Source organism: Triturus cristatus, chromosome 3_1 (genome assembly GCF_964204655.1).
Source record: "Triturus cristatus chromosome 3_1, aTriCri1.1, whole genome shotgun sequence".
NCBI lineage: Eukaryota > Metazoa > Chordata > Amphibia > Caudata > Salamandridae > Triturus > Triturus cristatus.
This window is the reverse complement of record NC_140583.1, coordinates 613,023,400-613,035,874: the sequence shown is the minus strand read 5'-3', so window position 1 is coordinate 613,035,874 and position 12,475 is coordinate 613,023,400. Positions and strand designations below refer to the sequence as shown.

The 12,475-nt window shown below is 47.6% G+C and overlaps 1 protein-coding gene across 2 annotated transcripts in view; it reads right to left on the bottom strand.

Moving 5' to 3' along the window:
* LRRK1 (leucine rich repeat kinase 1) overlaps window positions 1-12,475 on the bottom strand; it is an 800,699-nt gene that overhangs the window by 60,007 nt on the left and 728,217 nt on the right. For both annotated transcript variants that reach the window (XM_085644543.1, XM_085644544.1), the window contains exon 33: window positions 2,544-2,645. In XM_085644543.1, coding sequence (XP_085500669.1) covers window positions 2,544-2,645 — 102 coding nt within the window. The remainder of the gene's footprint in view (window positions 1-2,543; window positions 2,646-12,475) is intronic.

Below are 12,475 nucleotides of genomic sequence, written 5' to 3'. Positions count from 1 at the left end.
GGCTCCATTTAAATAGGGTGGGTTATATCATTCTAAGCTCACCTCTTTCACACCTGACATAAGTTTATACATTACACATTCATGATTTAAGTGTTTCACTAAGAGACTTTTCAAGAACCAAAATTTCAGCCCTGAGAACGAGGTGCAAAATGTTTTAACTCTGAAGTGGTTTCCTCTCGAGAAGGGGTGACATTGCTGCCTGCCGTCTTCCAGGTAATGCCTCTCTAAGCGGCTCTTTGTAAGAGTAGTCTATATACGATCTCTACCAAACGCATATCAAGGAGGGCTGGATCCGGGACAGCACTGAGAACGTAAATGTTTTCCTCTTTTAGACTAATTTTCAGTACATCTTATGTAGCCAATTCTGGGAGGCTGAACTGGATCTGGCCCTCACGTGCCTCCTTTGGATACCCCTATTTTACAGTGAACAGCCCAGACCCTTTTGCTGTCTGAGTGTTTGGAATATTGTAGGTCTGGAGCTTTCTATGAACAAAAGAAGGCCAGAGTCTGGACATATAAAGCTTTCAGTACAATAATGTGTACACATTTCAAATATGATATTCCTTAAATTGCATGTGCACATACGGTTTTTTCGGATTTCATTTTTCCAGGTTCATCGATTTAAGATTTTTATGGGAAAAAATGAGTACATTGGTTAAAATCGAAATGGTTCAAGAAATATTATGCTCAGCCTGTTCTCTGTACGAGGAACTGCTCTTGCAAGCAGGCAGTGGCATGCTTAGGGAGGCGAGTGAGGGGCCATCCACCTCAATCTGCAGGGCTCCTGCCTGCAGCGAGCCATTCAAACCACACGTCATACCGCCCATCACACGTCATAACCGCCATCACACGTCATTCCGCCCATCACAACTTGGGCCCTGCACATCACTTCTTGGTTTTGCGGGTATACCTTCCATGCCCCTCTTACACCAGCCATTAAGGATCGCTCTAGGCCTTGTGCCTCAGGATTGTTTTAGGTCTCACACACTAATATCTCCCTGGTTTTTGAAGCCTGGTTTAACCTCCAGTGCCGAGGTCCCCTCTGAGCTCAGCCACCACTCCTTTCCTGCAAAAGCATATTCCAGGGTTTCACAGAATCGATGGTTATTTTTGGAGGCTCGTTTTGTTTAAATATTCCCTCGGACTTCTGTTTGAAAGCTGGTCTGGAAAGGGTGGTTTATGAGAAACAGTGCCCTAGGGCTCTGCCAGGAATTACGCTGGCTCCTGGGACATTCATTTGAAAATAATACGCCTGTTCTGCAATGCGAGCTCTGTGTCCTGGCCTGCAGGAAAGGGATTCACAGAAACCTCTGCTCACTTTTAAATGCTTTTGGTTTATTATGTGAATATCACAAAACATGCTCGGGCAACAGTGCCGTCAATGCCTAGGGCAGAGAAGTGCAGATGAGTCAGGGGTGGCATCCCTTGATCTCTGCCCCCCAGGACAGGGGCGGGCTAACACTCGTATGCATATGCTGGCAGGCGAATGACTGATGGCCTTATACAGTGTGTGTGCGGGCTTTAAAAAAATCTGCTTTCATGTAGTACCACCATGCCCACAGAAGCCCTACTGAGGTAGTGCACTAAGTGGTAGATGCACCTACATGATGGCTGGGGCGAGTGGGAGTCACCCAGAGGGCTTAGAAGGGGGCTGGCAAAGATTTCTCATTCCAGAGCGGAAGGAAGACCGAGTTAGCCCAGCCCTGCTGGAAATAGAAAGATATATTCCGGGGAACCACCAATTGGTAGGGTGGAGGAGACTAGTCATGATGTGCTGAGTTTGACAGTCTATGCCCTATCACTTATACATGCACTCTTTTACGTAAACTCCAAAGAAAAAGTATTTGAAAATGACAGTGAAGCAGCCCTGTCTGGCTTACATTATTAACAGCAAACAGCGTTTGGAGATAGCTTAGGGTGCTGTGAACCTGCTGCGTGCACATGTGGGTACATCAAGTGTCTTCAGCATGCCGGCAGCTTTCTTCGCTCTCACCACAGTGCCAAATGTCATCCCACTGGTAACATGTGCTCCCAAATGAGTATACTCACTGCTATCCCGTCAGTCAGCTCCAGGCGCGCAACACCCATTGGGCTCACCGGGCCGTTCCACACCTATTCACTTTTCACCCAGTTTCCCTCTCTTGCCTCTACCCTACTTGCTAACTTGCTCATGCGCGTGCTGCTCGACAACTCACATGCTCATACTCGCACAAAGGTACACTAACCCTATTTATTTGTGCAATTTTATATAGTGCGAACTCGACCCCACGGTAATGGAACGCTTTACATAAGCACGAGTTACTCCACACAAGGACACAGCCATTTTTTAAAGGCACCATGAGAGTAAGTGACATGCCAAGCGTCACCCGCTGCACTTGCCCAGAATCCCCAGTTTCAAAGCCGGCAGCTCTGGCATTTACGCCACACCCCACTGCTGCATGGCTCGAGGCAGCTCATTCGAATAGAGACGGTGTACCTGTCCTGTAGTAATGCACATCAAGCTATGTAAACAGCAGAAACACAGTGTAACGCCTTTAACTTACCCATATGACTCCAGCTCTTGAGCTTTCAACACAGCAATGACTCTGCCCCGCTGGCCCCCCGCCTCCTTCTCCAGTCCAATGACTATGATATCACCGCCTTGCCTGGAAAAAGAAAATATTAGCGTTAAGGGCCTTTGTCCAACTAGAGGCAGATGGACGTGACCACAGCTGGCGCTGCCCCACGAAATGAACGTAAAATGCCGCTTAAATACAGGGCTTTGGAGCCACATCACCGCGTCATCTGCGGCTCCACATTACCATTGACGCGTGGGGCGCGAGCGGGGCCCTCAGAGAAGGGAAAGGAGGCAGTCCCCAGAAGCCACTAGAACAACACTAGCGGAGCAGAGCTCGGCTTTTCCAACCTACCCAAAATGTCCAGAATAAGAAAAACAGCCCAAAGTGGGATGCAAGGATGGAAAAGGAAAGGATATTATTTTAAAACAGGAGTGGAGCGCAGTTTAACGCCTACGATTTACCAGACCGAACATAATATTCTGCTCTCAGCTGTAGAAGATCATATTTTATAATTCTGTGCCATTCCCTGATTAGGCCTTTGCAGAGGAGGTACACAGCCTTGAACTGCCTGTCTCACTGATAGATGACGTGAAACATTTCTTCCGCAAACTGCAGAGTTCAAGCACAACGCACTCACTGTCACTGATACAGCCCTGGCCTGGGAGTCAGTCCAGGATTTAGTGTTTCGTTGCCATCTGGTTTTATACATTGATAATACCCAATGCTAACACCTGCTGGTGACGTGGCATGCTGGTGGCCTACAGTGGTGCCAAGGTTTGCCTGTATTGTGTGCTTCTTCCTCCATGCTGTATTCTTCCTTTTTCTCCGTAAAATGCACGGATACCCTAGCAGAAGAGACTAGGGTGACCAACTGGCATGGGTGCAAATTCAGGAAGGTGAGTGTAAAAATTCAGGACAAAGGGTCAAAATTCAGGACAAAACTTCGGGACAAAAGGTAAGTTTTACAGGCACATCAGAGGAGGTCGCAGAATAGTATATAAGTAAGCCCATCCATATCCAAACCTATTCAACCATTTGCAAACCTATCCATCATGTATCCTTCCATCCATAATTTCCCTCAACCATTCCTCCATCCACCCTTTCACTCACCCATCCATCCACCCTATCCATCCATACACTCATCCATCCAGCCATTTAACCTTTCACCCATCCAGCCATCCTTTCACCTACTCATCCATCCACCCAGTCACTCATCCTTCCACCCATTCACCCTTTCTGTCATCCATCCATTCTCCCTTTCTCTCTTCATCGACCCTTTCACTTAGCCATCCTTCCTTCCATCCATCCACCCACCCACCCCACCCCACCATCTACTCATCCACTCATGTATCCATCTATTGGCCCTATCACTCATCCACCCTTTCACTACTCCGTCCATCAGTTCACCCTTTCACTTATCAACTCATCCACCCATCATCCACCCTTTCACTCATTCATCCACCCCTTCACTTATCCATCCACCCTTTTACCCATCCATCTACCCATCCACCCATACATCCATCTATTTACCTTGTCTCTCATCCATCCTTCCACTCACTTATCCATCCATTTATCCGTTCTCTCATTATCCATCCATTCACCGCTTCACTAATCCATCCAGCCATCCATCCATCCCTTCACTTACTCACTCGCCCACCGTTTAATATAATAAATATGAGCTGTGCCTTTGTCTGCAGAGTTGCAGACAGAAGTGGCCCATCAAGAATTTCACCCTTTCTGTAGTTCCAAAAGCAGGGGGTGTGGTAGCGGTAGGGTTCACTATACCCCTACACATAGGCAATCTGAAAAAGTGGAAGTCATGAGTCATGCATGATGTACAGTGCTAGGCCTTTATGCATGATGCACAGTGCTAGGCCTTGTGGTGACTGACATTGTGTTGTTACCAGGTCTTTAAGTGGAATAAAAAAACGGAGGGGGGAGGGGGTGTCTTTCCAAAGGGGGTGTTTGATGTAATTAAAGGCGTGGCTTAAAACACCCAAATATCTGTGCTGTTGTGTGCCTCCCGACTGGTATTTTGCATCTTCTGTCATTGTATCCAGATATATAACACAGCAAGTAACGTTACACCTATAACAAGAGAGAACTATTGGCTTTGTCAATGGTCGTTAGTTGCATAAAATAACAAGCATTGGCATAGCCAATATGTCTCGCCTTTGGGACCTTATAAGTGTTTAGCCATGCAGCATATTTTCCTGGGTGTTGTGCAGCCAGGAATTGAAGAGCTATACAACTGCTATACACTAGTTAAAGTAGTCTGATTTAGAAATATATGCTTGCATTAGTAAACATTTATGGACACATTGTAAGGCACTTTAAAGTACACGTTGGGAAGCTGAAGCAAAACACAGAGGGAACGCGGAATGTTGCCTTATGATGGTTTCTGCGAGTTACATATTCTGACCAATGTTGCAGCTTTTTTCGGTACACGTGTTCACAGGAAGCAATTGTTTCAAAGCTGATAATGTGCTTTTGTTCTAATTGGCTGATTGCCTGCGGCTTATATCCTCTCTAGTGCGCCACATCCAGCAAGGCTACTACCTATAAACCAAGTGACCATCATGGAATGGTAGGACTCATAGTATCTTATTTTTTTCCTTTCCAACAAGGTCCACACCTTGGTTCACACCATGGCAGCCAAGACAGCAATTTAAAACAACTAAACACAATGTACAATACCACTACAGGACTGTAACCCACTGTTCTGTTTAATTGTATTTATTCTTTCAAGCACATACCCACCATGTTTAGGCAGCAGCATGTTTTCTTTTTAGGTCGAGCCTAGAACAGCGAATGCGCTGTTGCTCGACTTTTAGTAAAGGGGATCTCGAAAGTGCTACCCAGGCATTTGCTGGCTGGCTACAAGCTGGAGTGCACGTGCACGCGTGGCCATTCCTGTGCACCATCTGTCTTTCCTCTCCCTGCCACCGCCCCTCCCCCTGCTGCTGCACGTGCATCCCTAGCACCATCGCGATCGCAATCACTTTCACACTGATCGCGATGACTTTCGCTTTTACGCCACGCGGCATTACTTTTACTGCCGCGCGGATTTATCTTCCAAGATCCTGTCTGTTCCATTTAGAGTGTATTAAGGATTATTCACTGTAAACAATAAGGACTGGGCCTTTATAAAACTTTGGCGGACACCATTTGAAGAAGCTGGACAGGAGCTACACGTCATGATATGAACTGGAGGCCCTGTAGCTAAAAGTTGTGACATAGGTCTGCGAAGAATAAGTTATCGACCTCTGAAGGCGATTCTCCTGCATTTCCTTTTTAGGTCTCGCCTACGCAGCGCGCATGCGTTGTATAGGAGACCTTTAGGAATCGATTCGCTTTTTCGCCCAAAAACGTGCACGCGTTGCATTGCTTTCAATGGCAACGCGTGCACATTTGGCGATTCCCTTGCGGGAGCGAGCTTTGGCGACATCTGTTTGTAATTAACTTTCAAACAGATGGTGCCCCTGCTCGCTCCCACAAGGGAAACGCGGTGTGTGCTCTCGGCCGCACTTCCCCCACCCCTCCCACTTGTTAACCCGCAGGCTACGCCAAGAGTTTTTTTTTTATTTGTTCTGTTCGCATGACCCAGGATTATGCGGTTGGCTGCAATGCTCATACAATGACAACAGTTCTATCAAGACATTCACCGCCGCACATAAGGAACGCTGAGTCGACAAATAAACCTTCCCTGGGAGCTTAAGTGTGTGACCGGTTGGACTGGAACAGCTCGTCGTTCACTTCATAACGCTTGTAAACACACACACCTTGACCGTACCACTGTGTGAAAAAGAGACTGCTATTGTTGCATACGGCAGAATTCCCATACACTTGTAGCCTGCTTCCAAAAGTATTTTTCCTGCTAATAGGTCATTGTTTTTTGACCGCACAAACCGATAAGGAATCTAGGGTCGGTTGGGTAAAGCACACAAGGCTCTTAACTCTCAAGCACATTTCAGTGACACAGTTTTGCAGATACGAGTATTTCAAAAAGCATCATTCTCTTCCCTCATTACTTCCCCATTGGTGGAGACATGATCCTACGAAGAATACAATCGCCTAAAAAAAAAGTCCAACCCACCCAACGAAAAAAAAATACATACTAACCATGTCCCTTCATAAACCTTGGCGATACAATCTCCCAGGATTACAAAATGCCTTTCTGATAACTAAATGCTCAAGTGTGCTGTTCACATTGAGGCAACGGTTAAAACTGTATTCTGCCATCAACCAGACACCTGCCATCTCTGAAGATGTGTTCAGTATACTTTTTTTTTTTCTTTAATATTATCTTGAATTTCCTCTGACAACCATATAAATATATAATTATTAAACCACCGTATCAAACATGCAAGCCATAAAAATATATTCACGATTCCAAAATATTGATAACACCAATACATGCAACAAAAGAGATAATCAAAGAACTGTCCTTTCAGTTAATAATAAAATATAATGAATTCTCAAGGAAATTATCCAAATTTACAATCGACCTAAAGAGTGTATAACTATACTGGAAAATGATATATAAGTAGGCATTAGCAAAGCCAATTGGTCTTGGTTTAGTTGCCAGCCTTTTGACTTTGTTAATGCTTGTTTTGTTTTGTCATGGCTTTTAAAAAACCTTTTTGTGGGAGGAACTGCTAGGCCATGACCAATATCAAAATAACTGTCTAAAAGCGAAAATATATTTTTTGGCCTCAAAAAGCACAAATTGCTATAGTAGTTCCTTGAACTAAAGAACTACTTTTTGAGCGGTCTGCTAGATGTCGACGAACAGAATGCTGTCACGGACAGTGAATTTCGCCAGTGGCCGAAGTGGGCTGACCCACTGTTCATGCTGTAGCGGAAGAGAGAAAAGTGGACCTTCATCAGATGTGAAAGTAGATCTTAGGTTTACCTTTATAATCAGTTTTCATCTCAGCCCAAGAGTCCCTTCTTTGCTTGATTAATAGTAAAAAAAAACTTGTCTACTACTGCCAATCGAACAGTAAAGTTTGAGTTAAACTCTAGCTGAAATCATATCAGGTCAATTGGTGTGCTACATCTCACTCCCCAAGAGCATAAATTCTAGACAGTCTTTGTCGCCATCCCCAAATAAGATTAAACAAGCATTGGCATGGCCAATAGGTCCCGCCTTCGGGACCTTATAAGTATTTAATTATGCAGCACAATATCCTTGGTGCAACATCAACTGTTGCATGGCTAAACACTTATAATGTCCCACAGGTGAGACCTATTGGCTATGCCAATACTTGTTTTTAATAGGTAGCGGCCAAGAGGACGGTCTAGTGGCTGCAAATAATGAGTTAGAGCCAGAGGCCAAGAAACACGCACAGGGGCAGGGGTGGCTCTTAAGTTTGATGTCACGGTAGGAAACTGCAGGGCTGGGGCGGCTGAGGTTGCGACAGGAGATGAAAGGTGAAGTTCTGGTGTTTGAAGTTGCAATTTGAGACTAGATGGGGAACTAAAGAGTTAGAAGTTGCGATAAGAAGGGGTGGAGGCTGGTAGTCATGATACAAGACCAGAGTGAGAAGGAATGGAATCAACCATAGACGATATATGTTAATATGTTCACATTTCTGCATAAAAAATAATGCAAACTTTTGGGAGCAGTTATGCAATTATAACAATGTTTTTCAGATTAATAATTAAAACTGGGAAAGTCTATCAAAGTGCACTCATATTTACTTTCAATATTCCTACATTTTTAGAAACCAAAACATTCTGGATAGCTCTATCTATCAAACTCATATCAGCATGGTTTTTAGTGACCCAATAACTTCATCATGAAAGAACATTCTGGTATACGGATGGCGCGTCAAAGCATAGGCCCTGAGTAAGGTGAGGGCAGAACCACTGCGCACCCGTACCACAATACTACTTACTAGCCTGTGTGCTTTCTACACGCTCAGACTAGGCAGCAGGGGAGTCGGCGGTATGGGGATGGAGAGGTTGCCTGGCGGTCATGTGGTAGGTCGTGGAACAGGGTGAAGTGTGGGCTTCCCCTCAAGCATACGTTTCCTCAGTGGACTTAGGATCGACACCAAATGCAACTCTCCCACCGTGCTCTAAAACCTGTTCTGACGCTAGGCTCCCAGGTGCACGTGTGGCTGTGCGCGGTCTGTGGTAGCAGGAATGCTGCTGACGTAGTGAGCGGTGTGCAGCTGGTTGCGAAGTCTGATGACCGAGGCCGCCCCCTCGAGACGGCGTGTGCCAAGAATACTTCACCTTTCACTGCAACAAAGGATGAGAATGCCGTCCCGTTCACTAGAAAGAAGCAGCTAAGTCAAGACAGTCTCTTGCTGCGTTCCGAGCATGCAGGCGCATGTCAGACGCTGAACAAACGAAACACTGCACCAATAAACAAGGGCAGACGCGAAAGTAAAAGCGACCACGCTAATTTGAAACAGATGGCACCCTGCGCGCAGCTTCTCGCTCCCGCAAGCTGTAGGCCGTGGGAGTAAAAATTTACTGAAAAAGGTGGGGCATGCACCCGCCTTTGGCCAATTGTGTGCTTTCATTTTTGAATGCCACACGCAAAGGCCAATAGAAATTGACAACCACACGCACAAGCTTTCAGAATGTCTGGAGTGATTCCAATAGGCCCTCTCCTAGAGCAGCGCATGCGGGCTGCACTTGGCTCGACCTAAAAAACATCAACCATGGCTTATTTGAATATAATATTTAAAATGCATCAGTTCTAAAATGATGAGACTGTGAAAGAATTCTAGCCCCTTCTTTTGTTTTACCGTCTTCCATCTGACAGAATGCCTTGCCCTAGACCGAGACTGGGGGAGGCCCACCACATGCTTTGCAGCCTACACAGGCCCATTGTCATTCTGTATGTGGCAATCATCAGCCGCATACGAAATGACAAAGGGCAGGATGGGGCTGCTCTTGTGCTCCTAGGAGGAGTGCCAGGCGGCCCTATCAAGGACTTGAGGCTTCATGCAGGGGAACAGTGCTGTTCCCTGCAATGCCTAAAATTATGGACAAAAGGCGTCCGTAAAATGGATCATCACGGACTACGGACGTGAGATCCAAATTACGGACAGTCCGTGACATTTACGGACGATTGGTCACCCTAGAAGAGACATTGATAGTGATAATCGCATTACTGTGGCAAAGGATAGGCCTTAATTCTCCTTTTCTTTGCTGACTATAAGCAAAGATGCTGAAAACAAGATTCAGAGCTTCAAAGCTTTGTGATAAAGGCCGACAGTGGCTTCAGCGCTCCCCAGTTTACAAATCAGCAGTAGGAGGGTGGTAGAAGGCAATATTCCATCATATCAGACGCAACAATTCTGCCAAAGCAGTAGCATTGGCAGAGATGGTAGAGTCCATGATCTCCATTACCGTAATACCGGTACTGCAACTGCAAGGCCATTGCCACCACTGGCAGGCAGCATTATTAGTATCATGATAATTAGGTACTTTTCACTCTGAGTTGATGTGAACAGATGCCGTTTCATCATGCCCTTCTGAGCCCATGTATGTACCAAAAGAGGAAAATAGTTTAGTGACCTGGTTCTTGTTGAACAAATGCCTTCCTTGTGAAAGGCTGTTTTTGGTATTAGACCTGTTAGAAATGGGATTTCTGGTTGGCTAAGGCTTGCGCCAAAGTCAGGCAGAAACCACCACTCTAGTCAGGGCAAGGAAGTTACACGCCAAAGATAACCCCTGCTCACCCCCTTGGCAGCTTGGCACGAGCAGACAGGCTTATCCCTGAGGCGATGTGTAAAGCGTTTGCGCGCGCACCCAGCAACAACACCCAAGGCCCACCACAAAGGAAACTCCACACAAGGTATTCTATAAAAATAACCTTTGTATTATACACAACACATTAGATAAAAACACACACTCTACAATGTGCCAACAGGCACGGGCAGAATTTACAAGGGATTATATGTACAGGGGACAGGGCCACATGGACCACTGTCAGGAATTAGCACTCTTAGAACATAACACAAATTACCAAGTGTACATGTAGAACATAACCAGTATCCACTGGCGCAATAATGACCTCAGCGTCATCACACTAGCATCAGGTATAAAACCTATCCTGCATCTATCACAGGGGCATAAATCACATTATGCAATTCTCGCAAGTCTAACGCCTTAGACCTAGCCACCTAAGTATACTTACACTAGGGGCGTACATAACACAGGGAAGTACATTCTCCCTACCATCAACCTAAACAAGGTAAAACAACCTCCTAGGCAGAACTAACCACATTTAGAGGTACACAACACAGGGTGCGCAAAACATACTATACACCGTACATTTCCTAGCACCCAAAAGCATATTAGAGTCCAGGTTGCGCCAGAACCTAAACGTAGCAGCTGCCCACTACTTGCTGGGCAGCTGGGGACAAGCACAGGGCCTAAACGCTGCAGCTGGCACTAAGTGCTGCGCAGCTGGGGAAGGCAAATAGGAGGCACGGGCTCTCACTGGCCCCTGAACACATTGTCCGAAACGCTGGAGCCACCTGGCTCAGAAAATCAACATGTCCCCCATGGAGCACACGGGCTCCTGAAATCAATATGCGCCCAACGTGGGAGCCATCTCTGGGCTCTGAACCAATAATTTTGCCTCCGTCACTTTGGAGCGCACTAGCGCTCTTAACACAAACAATGCGGGGGACGTTGGAGCTCTCTAGGCTCTATAACCAATTTTGCCCGTCTCGTTGGAGCCCCATGGGCTCGAAAGTACACCTGCCCAGCCTCGGAGGAGCCTCTGGCTCTGGCGATACTAGCCCCTCTATATTGGAGCCCCGCAGGCTCTAAAACTAAACATGATGGCCCCTTTGTTGGGGCGGCCCGCTGCTAAACGGGGCCGCCCAGGAAGTCGGCACCGGCACTGGTGCCTCTCTCTATCCCTCCTTTAGAGCCCAAACTCACCGGCTCTGATGCAGGGCTCGTCTCTTCACCCGCGGTGGGGGCAGGCACCGGCAATGTGCCTCGAGCCCCCTCCGCCTTCTGTCTGCATTCGGCGCTGCCTGCGGGGCTCTCCCTAAGCCATGGGAGCCCCGCACAGGCAGGCGCCATCTCCCGGTCTCCTGGGCAGCTTCTCCGGCGGCGGCGGCGTGCGCGGGACTTCCTCTGTAAAACCGGAAGTCCCGCCCGCCGCCAGGCACATTCTCGCCTGACTTCCGTTTTTGGCCGCGACTCGGGCCGCAGCGGTGATCTTCAAGACAGTTAAGTCGCGGGGTGGGCACCCGCGACGTAAGAGAAATAAACGGGGTGGGCACCCGCAACATAAATATAGAAATTAAGAAGGCGGCCATGACGCGGGGTGGGCACCCGCAACGTCACTATAGAACGGCCATGACGCGGGGTGGGCACCCGCGATCTAGAATCACCATAAAGCGGAGTAGGCTCCCGCTAGATGAAACAGCGCCACAGCGGGGTGGGCACCCGCAAAGGAATATATAAAGCGGGGTGGCACCCGCAAATTAAAATATAATGCGGGGTGGGCTCCCGCTCGGCAGCCATGACGGGGGAATCCCTCAGGCAATAGGCAGCAGCATGCTGCAGAGCTCCAGTTCTCCGTCAGGAGCCCGATTTCAGCGCTCCCAGGCGCTAGAAGGCTTAAAGGACCAGCAAAATGGTCCAAGAGGTCCTGAAGGCATCCAGGGGGCAAAGCAGGGCCCAGGGGCCAGCACACAGGGTCCTCCAGCAGGGAGGTGGACCCCATGGCGGTCCCTCCTGGGCCCCACCAGCAGCGAGCCCCCCTCTGTCAGGATCCAAGGGAGAACCAGCAATAAAGCGCTCACCAGGCGCTAGAAGTACAGTCCTCCAATATCCAGGACATCCAGGGGCTGGGCAGGGCCCAGGGAGGCAAGCCTTCCCCTGGGCCCCAGCAGCAGCACGCCCCTGGTAGATTCAAGACAGAACAA